Source organism: Thamnophis sirtalis, unplaced genomic scaffold (assembly GCF_051295495.1).
Source record: "Thamnophis sirtalis isolate CommonGarterSnake01/CBP01778 unplaced genomic scaffold, rThaSir2_p1.2 scaffold_11, whole genome shotgun sequence".
Lineage (NCBI taxonomy): Eukaryota > Metazoa > Chordata > Lepidosauria > Squamata > Natricidae > Thamnophis > Thamnophis sirtalis.
The window spans coordinates 2,839,677-2,862,086 of NW_028261391.1; the positions used below are offsets into that span (position 1 = coordinate 2,839,677).

At 44.3% G+C, this 22,410-nt stretch overlaps 1 protein-coding gene across 2 annotated transcripts; it reads left to right on the forward strand.

Annotated features, from left to right (window-relative positions):
* The first annotated feature begins 1,991 nt into the window (after nucleotides 1-1,991).
* On the forward strand, nucleotides 1,992-13,390 carry RPL35A (ribosomal protein L35a). Of its 2 annotated transcripts, none has more exons than XM_087725053.1 (5): nucleotides 1,992-2,085; nucleotides 6,423-6,466; nucleotides 9,660-9,812; nucleotides 12,811-12,955; nucleotides 13,322-13,390. In XM_087725053.1, exons 2-5 carry the CDS (start codon nucleotides 6,456-6,458, stop codon nucleotides 13,343-13,345), a joined length of 333 nt encoding a protein of 110 aa, XP_087581179.1. In that variant the 5' UTR covers nucleotides 1,992-2,085; nucleotides 6,423-6,455; the 3' UTR covers nucleotides 13,346-13,390. The 2 variants fall into 2 exon arrangements, with proteins under 2 accessions (XP_087581179.1, XP_087581180.1); XM_087725054.1 differs by lacking the exon at nucleotides 1,992-2,085 and adding an exon at nucleotides 2,102-2,122.
* The last annotated feature ends 9,020 nt before the right edge of the window (nucleotides 13,391-22,410 follow it).

Sequence of the window (22,410 nt, forward strand, 5' to 3'; positions counted from 1 at the left end):
TCTGTGAATTGCTCGTGGCACGACAAAACCGTGCTCGACTAAAGCGTGCTGGACGAAACCGCGTCGCTGACGTCATCAACAGGGCGACAACAGCGAGCGCGGAGAAAGAAGGGCGCTTTAAATAGCGCTTTGAAAGCAAGCCGATTCAACTTAAGGTAAGGGTTAGGTTTAGGGTTAGGTTAAGGGTTAGGGTTAGGGTTAGGTTTAGGTTTAGGGGTTAATTTTAGGTTTAGCGTTTACAGTGTGCTTTTTTCTCCGCGCTGTTGTTGCGCTGTGATGACATCAGCTACGCGGTTTCGTCAAGCGCCCTTTAGTCGAACGCGGTTTTGTGGTGGAACCTGAATTGCTAGGGAGGGCCTGATATTCTAGGCTCAGCTGTCTCGTGGCCATATAGGAAATGATCAGACCAACCATCAGAAATTATGAATGTTTCATCGTATTGTATTGTATTGTATTCCATTCCATTCCTTCTATTCTATTCTATTCCTTCTTTATTCTCTATTCTATTCCATTCCATTCTATTCCTTCTTTCTATTCGTAATTCTATTCTATTCATTTCTATTCTTATTTCTTTTCTATTCAATTCCTTTGCTTTATTCCTATTCTATTCTACTCTATTCTTCTATTCTATTCTTAATTCTATTCTATTTGTTTCTATTATTTCTTTTCTCTTCAATTCCTTTGCTTTATTCCTATTCTATTCCATTCTTCTATTATTTCTATTCTTAATTCTATTCTATTCATTTCTATTATTTCTTTTCTATTCAATTCCTTTGCTTTATTCCTATTCTACTCTGTTCTTCTATTCTTATTCTTAATTCTATTCTTCTTATTTCTTTTCTATTCAATTCCTTTGCTTTATTCCTATTCTATTCTATTCTTATTTCTATTCTTAATTCTATTCTTCTTATTTCTTTTCTATTCAATTCCTTTGCTTTATTCCTATTCTATTCTATTTTATTCTATTTTCTATGGCTTTAAAAGTTCCTGGAATATTTATTTTATTTTACCAATATTTATTTTATAATTTAATTTTTAAATTTTAATTTATTTGCCACCTATCTTGCCGCAGGGTTTACTCCAGATGGCTTACCACGACGAAAAGGAAGAAATGAAAACAGGGTAAACAAAAGAGATGTAAAAGAATAGAAACACAGAATAAACAATGAAAAAAACAACAATAAGAATACATCAAAATCATAACAAAAAATTTGCAATGAAAGAGGGCGTGCCATGGGGAGCGGGGACTCCTACAGCAAATGCTGGCTTCTTGCAGCACCAAGTGCCGTCTTTTCCAAGGCCAAGCAGGAAAGCCTGTTTTTTGTTAAAGTTCCCAGGGTCTCCTGCAGCCCTAGGATCTCCTGGTGGTCTTGCATCCAAGAACAAGCTGGGCTAGCTTTTTCAGACCAGCCCAAATGCTGATCCTTGGTTCAAAAGGTATGTGTTGCACCAGCCTTTATTTCTGCATGATGCTTAGAATTAGCCCTGACTGAAGGGGCTGATAAATCACAAAAATAATGGGTGTTTTTTTTTTCTGGCTAGCCTGGGATCTCCTGGTGGCCTCCCATCCCACCACCAACCCAATGGGACCCTTTCCCGCCTAGAGGAGGCCAGCGAGCGGCTGGCATGTACAGCCTGGGCCAAAGACCTTTCCGGACCTACGAGAACCACTGGCGGGGACCCCGAAACGGCGCGTAATTTGGGGGAGCTCACCCAGAGTCCTTCCGCATGAAAGAAGGGGTCGCCATGGTTACCAGAAAGCGTCCGAAGGGGCCTTCACCGAGATTAGGGCGTCTAAACAAATTCCTGTAATTTTTATGACGGACTTTTTAAAACCTCCGAGGTCTTAAAAAGACATCCCTGACTGTGAGAGAGCAGGGGGGGGGAATGGCTTAAAAAACAAACGCCCGAAAAACAAAACGAGGCTGAGCGATTCCTGTCAGGCAAACGCGATAGCCGCCTCCCATTAAGGACCGGCAAGGAGGAGGAGGGGGGCCTTTCTCGGGTCCCTATCCCAGCGTGCCTCGCGCGGCTAGCCCTCCTTTTCTTTCTCGCCGCCGCCATTTTGGGCCGCTGCTTGCGGAGGTGAGCGCTGCTCCGGCGGCCGTTCGGCGTGATTGGCGTGAGAAAGGGCGCGGAAGGAGGGCGGCGGGAGAGGGCGGAAAAGCCGGCCGGTGGGACCGGGCGGGTCTGGCGGCGGACGCGGGCAGGATGACTGGGATGCGGGATGGATGCCGGCTTCACCCGGGGCCTGGTCTGGAGCCGCGGGATCCGCTCTAGGAGTGTGGACGGGGGCTCTCGTTGCTCTGGGAGTCTGGGAAGGGAGGCCGGGATGCGGGGCTCTGCTCGGGTCTAGTTAAATGGGGGGGGGTCGTTTGTGTGTGTGTGTGTGTGTGTGTGTCCCTCCCCTCCCTTAGATCAGACGAGACCCCCCCCCCGCTCTGCTGATCTCCTACCCTCAAAAGATAGACTGCCTCTGGACTGGGAGGCTCCATTTGACTATCCTGCCCTTATTATTATTAATGGCAATATTGTAATTACTAGCTATAACTATGTGTTCGTTTCCAGAAAACACTACACATGGCTACTAGTTATGGCAGTTAGTAATCTGCGGCTACTAACAGACAACTAGTAGCAGCCATGAGTGTTTTGCTTGGTCTCTTAACCTGGCACAGCAGAAGACACAAGTTATAGATAATTAGTATTTTAATAGTATGTTTACTATTGTGTATGTTTCTGGCATTGTATTAGAATGCCTAGGAAATCAATAGGACGTGTGAGATTTTTCAGGCAAAGTGTTGAAACATCTGTATTATTTTAACGTGCTGCAGTAGTGGCCCAAATTGTGGAAAACTTTTGGGGAAAGTTGTTTTTGAGGTTTAATGGCTAATAATGCCATTTTTTGTGTGTGTGGAATTTTGAGATAATCATAATCCACTGCTGGAATGGCCTGGGAATAGTCCAGATCTTAATCCAATTGAAAAACTATGGAGCCAACTAAAGAAACTTGTTAGTCAAAAGCGAACCAGCAATAAAACACAGTTAATAGAAGCAATCATTCAATCTTGATTTTTTTTCACATTATAACAGCTGCAGATCTAAAAGACTTGGTTCACTCCATGGGAAGATGGTGTAAGGCCATAATTCACCCTAAAGGTTACCCAACTAAGTATTAACTGACATGGTGATAATTTTTGTACATCTCATTTTTTCCAGGGTGATAATTTTTCTATATCTCGTTTCACTTTTCTTCTTTATGGCTGCTATTCTAATAGAAAATCCTTCATAAAAGTTGTTGCATTACATTCTTGATTAAATTATCTTTCCATTGATATATAATCTTAGGTTACTACTCCCAAAAAAGTGATGCTATTAGCTAGTTTTAGAAAATACACTTTTCCCAAAAGGTTTCCACAATTTTGGCCACTACTGTATAGTAGATAATTTGTATTTTACTCTTAGTGTGTATGTTCCTGGCATTGTTTTAGAATGCCTAGAAAATCTATAGGACGTGTGATGTTTTCAGGCAAAGTATTGAAACATCTGTATTATTTTAATATGCTATGTGCTTTCCCTAGGCATTATATACAGCTAGTCCTCAAGTTATGACCACAATTGAGCCCCAAATTCATGATGCTAAGTGAGAAATTTGTTAAGTGAGTTTTGTCCCATTTTACAACTTTTCTTGCCACAGTTGTTAAGTGAATCACTGCAGATATTAGTAAAACAGTCATTAAGTGAATCCGGCTTCCCCATTTTTTTTTTTTTTTTTTGTTAGCAATAGCAGTAGACTTATATACCGCTTCATAGGCCTTTCAGGCCTCTCTAAGCGGTTTACAGAGAGTCAGCATATTGCCCCCAACAATCTGGGTCCTCATTTTACCCACCTCGGAAGGATGGAAGGCTGAGTCAACCCTGAGCCGGTGAGATTTGAACCGCTGACCTGCTGATCTAGCAGTAGCCTGCAGTGCTGCATTTAACCACTGCGCCACCTTGGCTCCATTGACTTTGCTTGTCAGAAGGTCGCAAAAGGAGTCCATAAATGCAACCGTCATAAATATGAGTCAGTTGACAAGTGTCAGAATTTTGACCACAGGACCCTGGGGATGCTGGAACGGCCACAAGAGTGAAAAATGGTCATAAGTCACTTTTTTCAATGCTGTTGTAACTTTGAGCGGTCGCTAAGCGAACTGTTGTAAGTTGAGGACTATCTGTATAATCATACCTAGGCCTAAGAGCCGAGGTGGCGCAGTGGGTAGAGTGCAGTACTGCAGGCTACTTCAGCTGACTGTTATCTGCAGTTCGGCGGTTCAAATCTCACCAGGCTCAAGGTTGACTCAGCCTTCCATCCTTCCGAGGTGGGTGAAATGAGGACCCGGATTGTTGTTGGGGGCGATATGCTGACTCTGTAAACCGCTTAGAGAGGGCTGGAAGCCCTATGAAGCAGTATATAAGTCTAACTGCTATTGCTATTATGCAGAATGACAACAGCTATTTAGGCAAAGTATGAATAGACTCCTGGAAAGGTTTAGTGTTGGGCTTTATTGAAAAAGTACTGGATATGAAAAACGAAAAAAGTAATGAAAAACAAAAGTACAGGACTTTCTTTCTGAAAATAAACAAGAGAAAAAAGACCAGTATTGACCAGTATACTTGTTGCAACAGGGAACTTTAGAGTGGTATTTTAGTGGGAGTATTTTTATTTTTTCCCCTCCTTTGCCTTTTGGTATTGCATAGAATGCCTGGTGTGAAATATTAAACCTTTCTGACTTTGACTGGCCGTTTTTGGCATTCTATAGAATTTCCTAGACCAGTGTTTCTCAACCTTGGCAACTTGAAGATGTCCGGACTTTAACTCCCAGAATTCCCCAGCCAGCGAATGCTGGCTGGGGAATTCTGGGAGTTGAAGTCCGGACATCTTCAAGTTGCCAAGGTTGAGAAACACTGCCCTAGACGATTCTACAAAGTGCCTGATTTCACACAATGATCACACATAAAACACATGTTTTATTCTTTTTTTTTAACGTTGCAAGCCACTCAGTGTCACTTCGGGGTGAGATGGGCGCCTAAACAAATAAGTAAATAAAATAAGACCTCTGCTTGAAACACCGGAAAGCTGTTGCTAATTAACATTTAACAGTGAAATGGGCAGCAGATAAATGGAATAAATAAAAGAGTAGATGGTATGAACCAAGACTTGGCTAGGAATTGTGAATTGTATCACATCTACGCATCAGTTTCTGACCCACACAAGCCAATTCCACCTCTTAAGGATCTACCATGTTGGCTATTTTTTAAAAGTGTTTAAAAATGTGCAACGTAGAATTTTGTAGGACATGGAAGTCATGTCTATAGTAGGGTGTCTTCCTGCAAATTAATTTCTGTAGTAGAGAAATGGAATGGACAACTGGAGGAGGGGGGATATTGAGCAGTTGGCTGGTTTGGGGGAAGGCTGATAGAAGGCCATGGAAAGGGAATCCTTGTCATGGGTTCGGATTCAGCCCTTAAGGAGTGTGCAAGGAGTGCGTGCTTGAGTTAGGGGTTCCCCTACTTGCATTTCTTGAGAGAGTGATGCACATATTGATGATGGTGTGTGTGTGTGAACTCAGTGTTTCTGTTTCTGTTTGTTTATTTGTATGCCGCCCTTTTCCCTGGGGGGACTCAGGGCGGCTCACAATCCAAAGGAAGGGGGGGGGAAACAGACTTTTACATATAAGACAGTACATGATTAAAACGCAACATTCATACCATTCGGGCGGGTTACAATCTTTAGCCCCAGGCCTGACGGGATAGCCAGGTTCTAAGGGCTGTGCGGAAGGTCTGGAGGGTGGTGAGGGTACGAAGCTCCACGGGGAGATCGTTCCATTGGGTCGGGGCTACCACCGAGAAGGCTCTCCTCCGCGTGGTGGCCAGTCGGCATTGGCCAGCAGATGGAACTCGGAGGAGGCCTAATCGATGAGATCTAATGGGTCGTGTGGAGGTGATCGGCAGTAGGCGGTCTCTCAAGTACCCAGATCCACTACCATGAAGGGCTTTATAGGTGGCAAGTAGCACCTTGAAGCGTATCCGGAGATTGACAGGTAGCCAGCGCAGCTCGCGGAGGATAGGTGTTACGTGATTCAGTGATTCAGCATGTGTTTCAGTTTTGCCAGCTTGAAGACTGATGGACTTCAGCACCCAGAATTCTGGCTGGGGAATTCTGGGAGTTGAAGTCCACACCCGTCTCCAAGCCCGCAAAGTTGAGAAACGCTATTTCAAACCATGAATGAGGCCTTTTCTTAAAAAACAGCTGACAGATGGAGATCTTGAGAACTAGGCACAGGCTGCACATGGATTTTAATATCGCTTGTGGCCAAACCAGGTTTATTAAGCTGTGTTTGACGTGTAGCATCCTAATAGCTTCCTGTTTTCCTTTTCTGCAGGCCTGCTGGAAACGGGACTTCTAAGGCCGCACAATGACGGGCAGGTAGGACATTTCCTCCCAAAGTGTGCACCTTCCTCCACTTTTGCTCAGTCTGCTGCATCTTGCTTTATTACACACACCTCCATCCTAGTTATAGTGAGGTTACTTCATTGAGGCCCCTCACTGGATTCATCAGAAGCTTAAAAACAAAGTCGCTGGTTAAACCCGGCAGTTGTGGCTAGGAGACAACTAGACACTTTGTGTGCAACTTCATGCTGGGCCTTTGCTGGATCATGAGGTCATGTGCACAGTCACTCATGCCCTGATCATCCCTTGGTTGGATTGCTGCAAAATGCGCTCTATATGGGGCTGCCCTGGAAGAGTATTCGGAAGCTGTGACTGGTACAGGAAGCCATGGCAAGGACATTTTTTTAAAAGTTTATTTATACATTTTCATTTAATATACATAAGTGCTTTGTGTATTGTCTGGCTCAATTTGCTTACACAATGCTTTCCTAATGTCTACCCCTATTATCCAACCATTTGTAAAATAAGTCCCACGTTCAAAAATATTGTGTCTTCTTTTTCTTTTATCTTTGATGTCAGCTTATTCATTTCTGCACAGTCTAATTTTTTTTTAATTACCATACTTTTTGGAGTATAAAATGCACCTTCCCCCACCAAAAAAGAGGGTGAAAATCTGGGTGTGTTTTATACACTGAATACAGCATTTTTGGCCTCCCGAAACACCACCCCTTCACAAAAGCTCGTTTTTCCCCCCGTAGCCCCCAGGAGCACTTTGCCAGCCTCTCAAACTCTCTGCATACTCCCCCTTTTCACAAAAAACAAGGCGTGCAGAGGATTTGGGAGGCCTGCAGAATGCAAAACTTTTTTTTTAATTTACCTCTTCCAAATCTTGATGCGTTTTATACTCCAAAAAATACAGTACATCTTCTCTCTTTTTTCCAACACTGCGGATACAACCTTTGCTGCTGTCAAAACATGCAGAATTAAATACAAATTCCCCTTCTCATATTTTTCTGGTCGTCTACCTAACAAAAACATTTCTGTCTTATAATCTATATGCAGCGCTAACATATTTTCTAACCATGTGTGTGTTTTTGTCAATATTTCATGGACATTTCTGCAGGCATGTAACACACAGAAACCCGTACACACAGTTGTGCGACCTGCAAAAAGGTTGCTAATTTGCTTCTGGGTCCAATTCTTATCACCTTTATGGCCTGGGTCCGGATTATTTGCGGAGCCCTCTAACCCCAAAGGGACTAGCCTCCCCCATCGCTCCCGAGGAAGAGGCCTACTTCGGATCCCATCTGCCAAAAAACTCTGGCTGGTGGAGTCCAGGAGAAGAGCCTTTTCTGCTGTGGCCCCTGGCCTTTGGCATATTCTCGCACCAGAGGTGAGGTTAGCCCCTCTACCTTCCTGACCTTCCAGAAGAGCCTTGAAATCTAGCTGGCCTGGGGTTCCACTGTGCTTTTTGCTAGGGGTGGCTGAAAGTAGAGAGACGATCCTCCCCTCACATCATCTGCGGTTTTTAATCTATTTAGTCTTTCATAATTTCAATCATGTTTTTATCATTTGGCAAACCAGTCAGTTGCTCTAATGAGGTAAAATGACCTTTACATTTAATTAAATAAGCTTTTGCAGACTCTTTAACCATGACAACCAATGACCTAGTGGCTATATCAGTATGATATTAAATCTCAATTAGTAGTTTATATATTTATTAGATTTATCGGCCGTCCAATCCCTGAGGACAAGTTGTGTTAATCTACCCTACTTGTTCCCTACAATGCGGTGTATCAGGAGAGGAGGTTTGCTTAGTGACAGTTGAGATCGTTATAAACACGGTCTTGGGTTCTGTTTTTAACTTCCTTCCCCTGAAAACCCTGGAATGAAATCAGCTGTAGGTTGTGGTGATGGTGGAACAACACACCAGGAAATTAATTTGCTCATAACAGGAATTTAGCTTTTCCACACCCACTAGAGCAGTGTTTCTCAACCGTGGCGACGTTTAAGTCCTGTGGACCTCAACTCCCAGAATCCCCCAGCCAGCATAGCTGGCTGGGGGATTCTGGGAGTTGAAGTCCACAGGACTTAAACATCGCCACGGTTGAGAAACACTGCACTAGACTCTTAACTGCTCTTTTTTCTTATTTAAAACACAACCTCTGTGTATCATATGGAATGGGGTTCACACACAGTGTTAAGCCATTAAATATAAATAAATATATGCCCAAATATGGGAGGAAGCAGGCTTATATTTATATTTGGGCATACCAGGGGTTGTGACAGTAAATACATACCTACTTCCCTGGCTCAGCTGATAAGGAGGGGAACCTTGTGGCTTAGTGGTTAACACAACTGCTTAATATGTAATACAGCCCAGGTTCGAATCCCAGTAAGGGTATGGCTAGCTGATGAGAGCTAAATAGCTTGAAATAGATCTGTACTAGTCTCCCTTTATTTATTTATTTATCAGCACAAATGCAACGTGTGTGTGTGTGTGTGTGTGTGTGTGTATATATATATATATATATATATATATATATATATATATATATATATATATATATATATATATATATATATATATATATATATATATTTCAACCCTGAACTACACACATTCTCCTTTACGGATATATATATATATATATAACGTCTCCAAGAAACCCACCAAGCTCAGAGAGCACCAAGGACCCCACAGTCCTCCTCCATAAACTCCACTCCATTCTAGCACTGGTGGGGTTACCTCGTTTGGTAGTGAAACGCCTGCAAGAAACCCACCCAGCTCAGAGAGCCCCCAGGACCCCTCAAAACACCAAAATAGCAATAGCAGTTAGACTTATATACCGCTTCATAGGGCTTTCAGCCCTCTCTAAGCGGTTTACAGAGTCAGCATATCGCCCCCCACAGTCTGGGTCCTCATTTCACCCACCTCGGAAGGATGGAAGGCTGAGTCAACCTTGAGCCGGTGAGATTAGAACCGCTGAACTGCAGATAACAGTCAGCTGAAGTGGCCTGCAGTGCTGCATTTAACCACTGCGCCACCTCGGCTCCACCTCAAAAGTGTGGATGCTGAACGAGCTGCGTTCCGAATCAAGGCAAAATTGGGACCCTGCTACTGCTTGGTGTGGTATGTGAACCCAGCAGCCCTTGTGGAGATCCAGCTGCTCGTCATCGCCTTGTTAGGCAGGGCCCAGTCACACCCAGAGTGTCTTTGGTTCCCTAGGTTGTGGTGCAAGGCCACTTTTGCTGGCTACAAGCGAGGCCTCCGGAACCAGAGGGAGCACACTGCCCTGCTGAAAGTGGAAGGCGTCTATTCCCGCAACGAGACCGAATTCTACTTGGGCAAAAAATGCGCCTACGTCTACAAAGCCAAAAAGTGAGTTGTTGACCGCAGGGCTGGCTGGTTTCATGGGTCTGTGTGCGCGCGCAACCTTCACAATGTCGCTGAAGTGCCGTCGTCTGCGGAAAAGTGTGGATTTGGTGCTCGAAAGCAGAAGTCTCCAATCTTGGCAACTTTGAGCCTGGTGGACTTCAACTCCCAGAATTCCCCAGCCAGCCATGTGCGTTTCTTCTTCTCTTAACCTCCTAAAGCGGAGAGAGATCGCAGAGGAAGGGATGACAAGAGAGTCCCTTCTTCAGCGATCGTTTTCTACAAGAAAGGAAGACGTAGCTACGAGGTCCTGAGGAAGTAGCGCTTGAGAGTACTTTTAAGTCAGGACATCCAACCTGGGCAACTTTTTAAGACTTGTGGACTTCAACTCCCACAGTTCCCCAGTCAGCATAGCTTACTCTCTTGTCATCCCTTCCTCTGCGATCTCTCTCCACTTTAGGAGGTTAAGAGAAGAAGAAACAGACACGGCTGGCTGGGGAATTCTGGGAGTTGAAATCCACAAGTCTTAAAGTTGCCATGGTTGGAGACCCCCCCCCCCTGCTTTAAAGAGGCTTCAGCTAATCAGCGGGTGGTTCTGTTGTCGTTACGCACAGGGGTGGTAGATGTGGGGTTAAAAAAGCAGCAGCCAGGTCTTGTGGGTTGATAACATTTTTGTCTTGCGGGGTGCCACAAAACAGAAGAGTTGGCTGTGGTAGTAATCCTCCGTTTAGCAAACGTTCCAAGTTACAATGGGTTTCCCCAGGGGTATTTAAAACCTGCGTTGGAATGACTGAAATTTGAAATTTAATAAAATTTGTATCCCGTAGGACTCTGGGCGGCTTACAGAAACAAGATAAAAAAACATTTAAAAATTTAAGAATAAAAATAACAGTTATTAAAATTACGCACCATCCATTCTGTCTAGACATTAATTCTGGCTGGACATTAATCGTGTAAATGTGTTTTTTATTTTCCATTTTCATTTTCGTACAGTCACATATATACTGTGCAGAACCGGGGCCATATAACATTAAGCAATAAACACAGCCATTCCTCTTGTCAACAATACCCCCCAAAATAGAAACCCAATGTACCTCTTCGCCCCTCCATACACCCTTTCTTTCGCCCCCCTCCAACTTTCCCTCTTCCCTCCATCCTTCCCCTCTACCCTACTTCCCCTCCCCCTCTACCACTCCTCTCTCCCGTTATACTCCCTCCCTTCCTTCTCACCCTCCCTCCAGTCCTGTCTCCCACCCTCTCTACCCCTCTTTCTTCTATCCCTCTACTCCTCCCTTCGGTGTATTTCTACTATCTATTAATATATTCAGCTTGTCCTATTTTAACACTGGAATTGAAGAGCAACAGAAGTGCAATCACGTTACTTTAAAATCTAACACATACTATATATGTGGGGCTGGACATTAATCAACAGCCCCAGGCCTCCCCCCTCCTTAATCACATGACCAAATTTTGGGCCCCCTGCATCTAACACACATTTTCAACTACAGGTAGTTCCCGATTGACAACAGTTCGTTTAGCGACCGAAGTTACAACGGCGCTGGAAAATGGGCAACTGATACTTAACAAGTGTCTTGGGATCATGTGATCACCCCCCTTTTGGGTCCTGTCAAGCCAGAGTCACTTACTGACCGCACAGCTGCGGTGTTTCCCGTCGTAACGACTCTGGCAAAAAGGGGTCATAAAAAATGGGGCACAGCTCATTTCATTGTCTTGCTTAGCAACGTACGTGTTGGGTTCATTCGTGGTCCTATGTTGAGGGCCTCCTGCGTGGAGACTTTTGGGGAAAGGCCAGGCTGATGTTCCCAGGAGTCCATGCTAGGCTTTAGCGATGGTGGGAATAAGCCAGCCGCAATCGGGCAGGAAATTCCTGGTCTGAAGTGAGGGCTTTGATCCTCGGGGGTCTCTTGTCTTTTGATCCAGTGTTTCTCAACCTTGTCAACTTGAAGATGTCTGGACTTCAACTCCCAGAATTCCCCAGCCAGCGAATGCTGGCTGGGGAATTCTGGGAGTTAAAGTCCAGACATCTTCAAGTTGACAAGGTTGAGAAACACTGTCTTGATCTCTCTGGAGATTGTCAAGTCATCCAAAGGTGCTTTTTTCAAGAGGCAACTGGACTTTCTGTTTTTTTTCTTTCTTTTGAAGACATTTTGCTTCTCATCCAAGAAGCTTCTTCAGCTCAGTTGGAGGATTTGGGTTTGGCTAATCTAGAGAGAAGGGAGGACCGTGGGGGGACGGGGACGGGACATGATAGCAGTATTGTATTTGAGAGGCTGCCCCAAAGAAGAAGGGGTCAAATTATTCTCCAAAGCACTGGAGGGGGGAAGACAAGAAACAACGGATGGAAACTAATCAAGGAGAGAAGCCACTTGGAATTAAGGAGAAACTTCGTAACAGTGAGGACAGGTAACCAGTGGAACTGCTTGCCACCAGAGGTTGTGGTGCTCCGTCATTGGAGGGTTTTAAAAAGAGACTGGGCAATCACTTGTCTGGAATGGTATAGGATCTCCTGCTTGAGCAAAGGGCCGGACTAGAAGACCTCCAAGGTCCCTTCCAGCTCTATTCTGATTCTGAAATGGCATAGTTTCCTTCCTAAGCAGAGGGTTGGACTAGAAGACCTCCCGGGTCCCTTCCAGCTCTACTCTTGACTCTGATTCTCTTGAAAAAGCACCTTTGGGTCTTCTGTTGATGCAGTTCTTGGTGCAAGGCAGAGGGTGAGTTTCTGTATTCTGAGCCCTAAAACAAGATGATGACATCAGCAAGTAATGTAGGCCCATTTGGCAAAAGGAAACTTGGGACCTTATTGGTTGGAAACCTGCAGAAGAGGCCTTCATCCTGCAGTGGATATAATGATGATGATGATGATGGACAGGTTCCATGATGGTTGTAAATCAAGGACATCCCGTGTACATTTTCAGAGCACCAATCTCTTTGCCGAGCCAGGAACCGCCAGGGTTTTAACGCAATGTTTCTCTCGTTTTGCCAGCAACACGGTGACTCCCGGGGGGAAGCCCAATCGGACCAGAGTCATCTGGGGGAAGGTGACCCGTGCCCACGGGAACAGCGGCATGGTGCGAGCCAAATTCCGCTCCAACTTGCCCGCCAAAGCCATTGGACACCGGATCCGAGTGGTGAGGAGTGCTTTCTTAGTGCTTTCCAAGTGCTTTCTTAGCACCCCACGCAGAAAAGAAAAGAGAGCGCCTTCGGGGGGGGGGGGGGGCTTTGAAATCTCTTCAGGGGATTCTTAAAAATAGCTGCAAAGATTGTGGATGTTTTTTATTTTTCTAAATTCGGTGCAAGGGAGCAGCGAGTTAGCTTTTCTGCCTCCCCTGTTTGACTAAAACACCTTTCCTGGGGCTGCAGAGAGTCATAGTTGGGTTGGGTGAAATTGGAGGGTGGTGAGGTGCGGTGGAGTTCATAGGAAAGGCAGGAAAACGGTTACAGGCAGTTTCTGCTTCCGTCTACTCTTTGTAAGCCGTTTCCTTTTCTTTTCACAGATGCTGTATCCATCCAGGGTCTAAATGTTCGCTGCAAATAAAATTGGAAGTATATTTCACTTTTGTAGACTTCGTCTTGTCTTGCCTTTTACTTTCGAAGACGTCACTTTATTGCTAACCCGAAACAATTTACGTATTTTTCGGAGTATAAGACGCACCAAGATTTTCAAGAGGCAAATTTTAAAAAAAACAACAGTTTTTGCATTCTACAGACCTCCCAAAAACGGCTCGTTTTTCGCAAAAACGGGCCCGTTCTTTGTGAAAAAAGGGCATGCATAGCCTTTAGGAGGTTTGTGGAGGCTACGGGGAGGGGTTCTGCCCTCCCCAGCCCCCCAGGAGCACTCTGGAAGCCTCCTAAAGGCTCTGCGGGGCCATTTTTGCAAAGGGGGGGGCAGGGTTTCAGGAGGCAAAAAACGCTGTATTCAATGTATAAGACGCACCCAGATTTTCACCCTTTTTTAAGGGGGGAAAAGGTGCGTCTTATACTACGAAAAATACGGTAAAATAAAGCCGTATTCACCATTAATTGTGTGTCTGCTAGAGTTTTGCATGTACCCAGACAGTGGCTCCAGTTTTCCATGATAAGATAGTCCTCAGCTTATGACTGACTGAGTCCAGAATTCTGGCCATAAGTCGTGCTGGTCATTAATTGTGGCCAACCTGGTTTAGAAAAAATTGTAGTAGTTGCTAAACAAGCTCATGTAAATAAAAATTTGAAGAACTGTAGTCACATGGTTTAACTCTGGGATGCTGCAAACCGCCATGAATGTGGGCTGGTGGCCAACGCCCAAAATTCCCTACCTTTGGCAGGATCAGGTGTCAGAACTTTGAACCTGGGTGGTAGGTATATTTTTGAGTGTCCGTCGTAACTGTTAACATTCATTAAGCAACCGGTTGTAAGTCGGGAATTTCCTGTAAGTAGATGTAATGACTTCTTCAGTTTGACTTACCTTACAAACTGCTCTCTGTTTAGGTAAAGCGATAGAGCTGTAAGATTGAGAAGGACCCCAAGTGCTTTTCTTAGCACCCCACGCAGAAAAAAAAACCACACTTAGCTGTGTGGATTAGAGATATTTACTTATTTATATCTTGCCTTTATTATGTTTACAAATAACTGAAGGCAGTGAACGTTCCTACACACTGTTTCCTCTTCCTATTTTCCCCACAATAGTGTGAGGTGGGTTGGGATGAGAGAGGGACTGGCCCAAACTCACCTAACGCGGCTTTCATTCCTAAGGTGGGGCTAGAACTCTCCGTCTCCTGGTGGTTGGTCCAAAATCACCTAGCACAGGGGTCGGCAACCTTAAACCCTCAAAGAGCCATTTGGACCCGTTTCCCACGGAAAATAAAACACCGGGAGCCACAAAACCTTTCCTGTGCCTGACTATTTCCTGAGCAGCCACAGAGCTAGCATAGGTAGTTGAATTAAACCAGTGTTTCTCAACCTTGGCAACTTGAAGATGTCCGGATTTCAACTCCCAGAATTCCCCAGCCAGCGAATGCTGGCTGGGGAATTCTGGGAGTTGAAGTCCGGACATCTTCAAGTTGCCAAGGTTGAGAAACACTGAATTAAACGTTCTCCTTTCTTGGATTTATCCATGGTTAGCCTATCAGGGGTCGAGAAGCTCTATAAATTGCGTGTCGCCCATTGGTGGTTGTGACGCATATTTTAAGCAACGGAGCCGCAGCAGAGGGACGAAAGAGCCACACGCGGCTTCAGAGCCGCAGGTGGCTGACCTCTGGCCCAGCTCATTTTCAATTCTAAAGCGGGACTAGAACTCGCCGCCTCCTGGCGGTTGGCCCCAAATCCCTCAGCCAGCTTTCGTCCCTGAGGCGGGGACTAGACCCAGCTTTTAAGCCTGGCACCTTTACCCCAACACCAAATCTTTCCACGATGTGGCATAAATTAAAAAGTTTTATGCTTGCATCTGTAAAGCGGTTTTATTTCTTCTGTCGGCTTTCACACGTAGCGGCCAATTCGCTCTGGAACAGCAAATGTTCAGCTGCAAAAGCTGGCATTGGGGGGGGGGGACCCCAGCTCTTCATGCAGATCTGAGAATTCTTTTTAACGCCCGGAAGAAGGAACGGGCGCAGTCACGAAAGGGGCTCTGCTAATTCTGCATTTGGCAGCTTCAGGGCAAAAAGCCCATCAAGGCAGCCCAGTTCCCCACTTGCAAAGGGGGCTTCGTGGTCCTGTAGAACCGTTCCAAACCGTTCCTTTCCTTTTTGGCCTCTTAATACAGCAGCCCCCGACCTTTGGGGCACCCAGAGGCCACTTCTGTGGAGTTTTTCAACGGACTGGAGTTGGGGGTGGGTGGGTGGCTTTGTTTGCTGTCTGGGTCCCACGGGGGGGGGGGGGGGGGCTTGTTTGCATTGCTGAGTTTCTGACATGCCATGGACCGTTGCCAATTCACGGGACGGGGCTTGGGCATTGTTAGTCGCAAAGTCGTGTGCGACCCATTGTGACCCCATGGACCACGTTCCTCCAGGCCTTCCTGTCCTCTCCCATCCTCTGGAGTCCATTGACACCGACTCACACCGGCTGCTTGGGTGACTCCATCCAGCCCCCTCCTTCTCTGCCGTCCCCTCCTTCTTCTTTTGCCCTCCATCGTTCCCAGCATGAGGCTCTTCTCCAGGGAGTCCCTCCTTCTCCTTAGGTGGCCAAAGAACTTGAGATATATATATAGATGGATGGATGGATAGATAGTTGTTGTGGTTAGTTGCGAAGTGGTGTCCCACCCATCGAGAGAGAGAGAGAGAGAGATGATAGATAGATAGATGATAGATAGATAGATAGATAGATAGATAGATAGATAGATAGATAGATAGATAGATAGATAGATGATAGATAGATAGATAGATAAGATAGATAGTTGCAAAGTCATTTCCGACCCATTGTGGCCTCATGGACAACATTCCTCCAGGCCTTCCTGTCCTCTCCCATCCTCTGGAGTCCATTGAAGCTCAGGCCGACTGCTTCGGTGACTCCATCCAGCCCCCTCCTTCTCTGCCGTCCCCTCCTTCTTCTTTTGCCCTCCATCGTTCCCAGCATGAGGCTCTTCTCCAGGGAGTCCTTCTTCCTTCTTATTAGGTGGCCAAAGCCTTTGAGTTTCCTCTTCAGGATCTGGCCTTCTAAAGAGCAGTCAGGGTTGATCTCCTCCAGGACTGACCGGTTGGATGGCCTTGCAGTCCAAGGGACTCAATGCAGGAGTCTTCTTCTCCAGCACCAGAGTTCAAAGGCCTCCATTCTTTGGTGCTCAGCCTTCCTTATGGTCCAACTTTCACAGCCGTCCATTGCAACTGGGAAAACCACAACCTTGACTATACACAATTTTGTTGGCACAGTGATGTCTCTGCTTTTTAGTCGGCTGTCTAGATTTGCCATCGCTTTCCTCCCCAGGAGCAAGCGTCTCTTAATTTCTTGGCTGCATGTCCCCATCTGCGGTGATCTTGGAGCCCAGGGAAATAAAATCGGTCACTCCCTCCATTTCTTCCCCATCTATTTGCCAGGAATTGAGAGGGCCAGATGCCATGATCTTAGTTTTCTTAATGTTGAGTTTCAAGCCAGCTTTTGCACTCTCTCCTCCTTCGCCCGCATCCAGAGGCTCTTTCGTTCCTCCACACTTTCTGCCATGTCTTAATAGACCAGGCTTCCAATACTACAGCCTTCATTAAACGAATACGTTGAAATAAAGCTGCACTCTTCTGCTTCCTGACCCCCTATTTGGACTGTGCTATTTTGAGAACTTCAAAATACTCCGCGTCCCTCCCTCCCACCCCCCCTGGAGAGCAGATCCTGCTTCTTTGCACGTCCATTGAGGGGGAAAAAAACCTCAAAGGGAAAACAGCCACAGGAAATGGTCATCCTTTCACTCTTGCTGTTAGCAAAAATATTCCATGCTTTGCAAAGCGCTAAATAAATGAGGGAGGGGTGGGGGGAAGCCTCTATTTCTTATTTATGTTGCACAGTTCCGAGCCATCCAGCCCCCTCAAAGAAAGGGCTTTTATAGTCATTATGCTTTTAACCTTCCCCCCCCCCCCTCCAACCTAATTTTGGTCGAGCTGTAGACCTGGTTACAATTCCCAGCTATTCTCATAATTACCTTTATATCGTTGTACATCCTTTCAGGGCCCCCAATTTGTGATTCTGTCTTTTTATCCCAATAGTTTCCCATTGTAGGTATATTTCATGTTCCCTCTCCAATTTTTCTATACCTTGGATTACATTATCCTTAATTATCTCGCGTGGGGTAGATGGAAGGGTAGTGAAAGTTCAATTAGATTACCTTGATCCAGAATGTAAGCTGATTTTTGTATAAATTGTTATTTGAATACAAGGTTAAGAAAGATTATCTGGAGAGTCTACACGAGGGTGGAGTAAATATGAGAGGAGCAATGGATGAGGATAAAATATATATGTGGACACGGGTAAAGGCAGGATGGGAGGTATAAAATTTATATGTGGAAGCGGGTAAAGACATTGTTTAAGATTTTAAAAATAATGAGAAGCTGAGTTTAATGTTAGAGAGTTTATTGACTTCTCTTTCTTGGGGGGGGGTTTCCCCCCTTTTTTTCTTTTTATTATTCTTTTCTTTTTTGTTCTTTATTTTTTTATTTTTATTTTGTAACTTCTAATCTATTTGGTTTCAATATACTCCAGACTTTGCTTGATAAAGAACGATGCCGGGAATGGGATCTGGGAAGTCGGAAGGGGGTCAGGGAGGGGGGTTCAGGGGGTGTGTTGGGGGGAGGGTGGAAATATAGACTCAATTTTCAGAACAATGAATGCACTTGGATACTGTTGCTTTTTTTCCCTTTTTTTTTCTTTTCTTCGTTCTTTTCCTTTTATTTTTCTTTTGTTTTAGTACAAAACAAATAGACCAATGAATACTAGAAATACACCGAAGCGAGGTGTAGAGGGAAAGAAGAGGGGGAATTAAGAGGGAGTGAGAAAAAAAATTATCTCTAGAGGATAATCTTCGCTGTTCAATGTTCATTACACTGAACGTTATATTATATATTATTATATAAAGTAACAGGCGGTAAACATCTCACCTTGTTCATTATCTTAAAGGTTCTATATATGTCCATGTTTCATAGATTTTGCCCCATGCTTGGGTGTCCTCTCTTGTCATATTCACTCAGTTTAATTATCATGTCAAATAGGTAAATCACAAACCTCTCCTTTACAAACTCCCCATATCAGTTTCATATTTATCCATATTCCATATATTTTAACTTTTATTTAGTTATCGTTCCATTATCTGTTATACCACTTTTTTTCCTACTAAAAAGGAGAAAAATTAAATGTGTATATTGAAAAGGAACTATAAATACCATCAGCATAAAAGGGAGCTCGCTCAGAGGCTGAAATACACCAAGTAAATGAGATGAAGAGTGGGAAGTAGAGGAGAGAGGGAAGGGAAAAGAAGAGAGGGATAGGAGAGAAGGCAAGGAGGGGGGGAAGAGGAGGAGAGAAATGTGTGACCCGTCAAAACCGCGGTCCACTAAAGCGCGCCCGATTAAAGCGCGTACGTGACGTCATCAGCAGCGCGACGAAAAAAATTAAAAATAAATTAAATTACAATTAAATTAAAGCAAGCCAATTCACATAAAGGTTAGGGTTAGGGTTAGGGTTAGGTTAAGGGTTAGGGTTAGGGTTACGTTAAGTGTTAGGGTTAGGTTTAGGGTTAGGTTAAGGGTTAGTGTTAGGTTTAGCGTTAGGTTAAGGGTTAGGTTTAGGGTTAGGTTTAGGGTTAGGTTTGGGGGGGTTAGGGTAAGGTTTTCGCTTTAATTTTAAATTTACCGCTCACAGCGCGATGTTTTCGTCGCGCTGTGATGACGTCACGTACGCGCTTTCGTCGAGCGCGCTTTATTCTACCGCGGTTTTGTGGTGGAACCAGAGAAATGAGGAGTGGTAATGGGTGGGAGGAGAAGGAGAGAGGAAGGGGAAGTAGAGAAGAGAAGGATGACAGAGGGAAGAAAGGAGGGAGAGGAGAAAGGGAGAAGAAAGTGATGGATAAGGTACAAATATGGTGTATGGAGAGCAGAAGAGCCAATAATTGGTTTTGGGGAATTGTTGGTAAGATGAATTGATGTAAACATTTAATAATACAATAAGACGCTGGTTTTGTAATAGTATACATGTGATTATATGTTATGAAAATGGAAAAATAAAAAGCTTTATAATCAAAAAAGAAGAAGAAGGGGATTTCAGTTTTGCAGCCAATTTCTGCGGCTGCTGCAGGAGGTGTATATTTCAAAGACATCAAACATTAACCTGCCCTTTGCTGTATGGGTAATCCTTGACTTCTAGCCATAGTTAAGCCCAACATTCATATCGCTAAGCAAGGCAGTTGTTAAAAAGTGAGTTTTGCCCCGTTTCGCAACCTTCCTGCCTTAGTTGTTCAAACGAACCACTGCAGTTTGGTGAATCAGGCAATTTTTAAACGAAAGCTATTAGTAAGACCATCTACTAATCCCCATTTCCTACGCTTAGTAGCTTAAATGGGCCGCATGTTGTGTCCCTTTTGCTGAAGGTATGTAGGAGAAAACAGCAGAGGGCAGAGTTAAATATGTCATCAGCTTAGAATCCTCAGGTTGCTACAAACAATCGCTTGCATTCTGTTGAGCCTTATCTAGCACCAAGTTAGCCATTAGTCGTCTAGACGCTTGCAAAATACTGTATGTATTTCTACTTCTAACTTAATGTCTAATCCTGATCCTTTTTCGCCCAACAAGGCAGTTGCAATTTCCAAACACATCCTGCGTGTTGCAATCCTCTTCTAACCTTTGCATTATTGATGCTTGGATGGCGTTTGTGTTCCCGTTGTGTGAAATCAGCTTCAGTTAGCTATTTCAACTAGAAATTCTCAGGTAGGCCGGTAGGTAGATATAAGAGATACAAATGAGAATAGGTAGATAATATTTAGATAGATATTTAGATAAATGGTAGGCAGGTAGTTAGATGATAGATATAGACAGATGATAGGTAGCTGATAGGTAGATATTTAGATAGATGATAGGTAAGTAGCAGATAGATAGATAGATAGATAGATAGATAGATAGATAGATAGATAGATAGATAGATAGATAGATAGATAGATAGATGATAGATAGATAGATAGATAGATAGATAGATAGATGATAGAGATAGATAGAGATAGATAGATATAGAAGATAGATGATAGAGATAGATAGATAGATAGAACATAGATGATAGATACATAGATAGATAGATAGATAGATAGAGATAGATAGATATAGATAGATAGAGATAGAAGATAGATGATAGAGATAGATAGATAGAGATAGATAGAACATAGATGATAGATACATAGATTAGATAGATAGATGATAGATAGATAGATAGATAGATAGAATTAGATAGAGAGATAGATAGATAGATAGATATAGATAGATAGATAGAATTAGATAGAGATAGATAGATAGAGATAGATAGATAGATAGATAGATATAGATAGATAGATAGATGATAGATAGATAGATAGAGATAGATAGAGATAGATAGATGATAGATAGATGATAGATAGATAGATAGATAGATAGATAGATAGATAGATAGATAGATAGATAGATAGATAGATAGATAGATATAGATGATAGATAGATAGGCAGGAAGGCAAAAGAGAGAGATGAGAGATGATGAGAGAAAGAGAGAAATTCAGGGGAATTTGTTTAATAAATCCTGAAGAGTTTCCCCACAACACACTAAAGCTGAGGTGGCGCAGTGGTTAGAGTGCAGCACTGCAGGCTACTTCAGCTGACTGCAGTTCCGCAGTTCGGCTGTTCAAATCTCACCGGCTCAAGGTTGACTCAGCCTTCCATCCTTCCGAGGTGGGTGAAATGAGGACCCAGACTGAGTGGGGGCGATATGCTGACTCTGTAAACCGCTTAGAGAGGGCTGAAAGCCCTTTGAAGCGGTATATAAGTCTAACCGCTATTGCTATTGCTAAAGACTTTTCTTGTCTTTTCATTTTCTCAGTCTGAATTATTTTACCCTCTTCATATTAATATGGGTAATTTGCAGGTAGTACTTATTTCATATTACGGAGTGTCTGCATTACACTAGACTCTTATTTTTTTCCCCATGGATGCCGTTGTAAAGTTTGACGTTCGTTGTAAACTAAAATGTGATGGAAGGTTGCAGCCCAGAACTTTGGCATGTGTCCCCTGGCCAGGAAAAATGGTGAGGAGGCCTAGTGGTTAAGGCAGCAGGCTAGAAAATCAGGGGGTGGTATGTTCCACTCCTCCGTTGAGCACAAAAACTGGCTTGGATGAGCCAATCCCCAGGGGGTGGCGAGTTCCAGTCCTGCCTTAGGCATGAAAGACAGCTGGGTGACTTTAGCAAGCCATTCTTTCTCAGCCTGATGCACAAGGTTGGTGTTAGGGGGAAGTAGAAGGAGGTAAGAGTATTGTTCTGCTTTGTTCTGATATCTAGGCTTCCCCAGCAGCACGAAGCCGAGCCCTCGTCCCGATAAACCCCTTTTATTTAATTGACAGTGAATTCCTCTCCAGCAAAGTCTTTCTGTCTTTCCAGAGAGTTCACAATTCCCGACCTTATCAGGCTTGGAGAGCGGCCAGGACGAAATCTTTGAGATGCAGCAATATTTGGCAAGGATGCAGAAATGGACTCATGGCCTCCTGCAAACTCCACTCCCCTTTTGCTCCTCTTTTATTTCATCTGGGAGGGGCCATTCACCGTCCACCTGTGGTCTTATTCCCAAGTCGACCCCTGTTCTTTAGCTCTTCCCTTCATCTGGCAGCTCACACTGGGAACAGGCTCCAGCTGTTCTTCTGCCTCACTGATGTCCGACTCCAAAGGCAGCTGATAACTATCGGACGGCCCTGGCCCCCTCTCTGCCTCCGACACAGAACCCTCATCAGAGCCTTCGTCAGACTCCAAGACTGGCCCATCTTCCTCCCCAATCTCCTCGCTATTCGAATCTGCTGCCAGCTCCATTGGCCGCTGGCAAGCCACCACATGCTTATTATCCAGGAGATCAACTAACTACCTTGTGATTTCTAGCTTAGTCTCCTTGTAACACCTGGGGTTATTCAGATATTGG

Bases quoted from the DNA above. Each gene is read 5' to 3' on its own strand.
- RPL35A (XM_087725053.1), top strand. The intron at 9,813-12,810 runs GTGAGTTGTTGA...TCGTTTTGCCAG, and splicing joins TACGTCTACAAAGCCAAAAA to CAACACGGTGACTCCCGGGG. The intron at 12,956-13,321 runs GTGAGGAGTGCT...TTCTTTTCACAG, and splicing joins TTGGACACCGGATCCGAGTG to ATGCTGTATCCATCCAGGGT.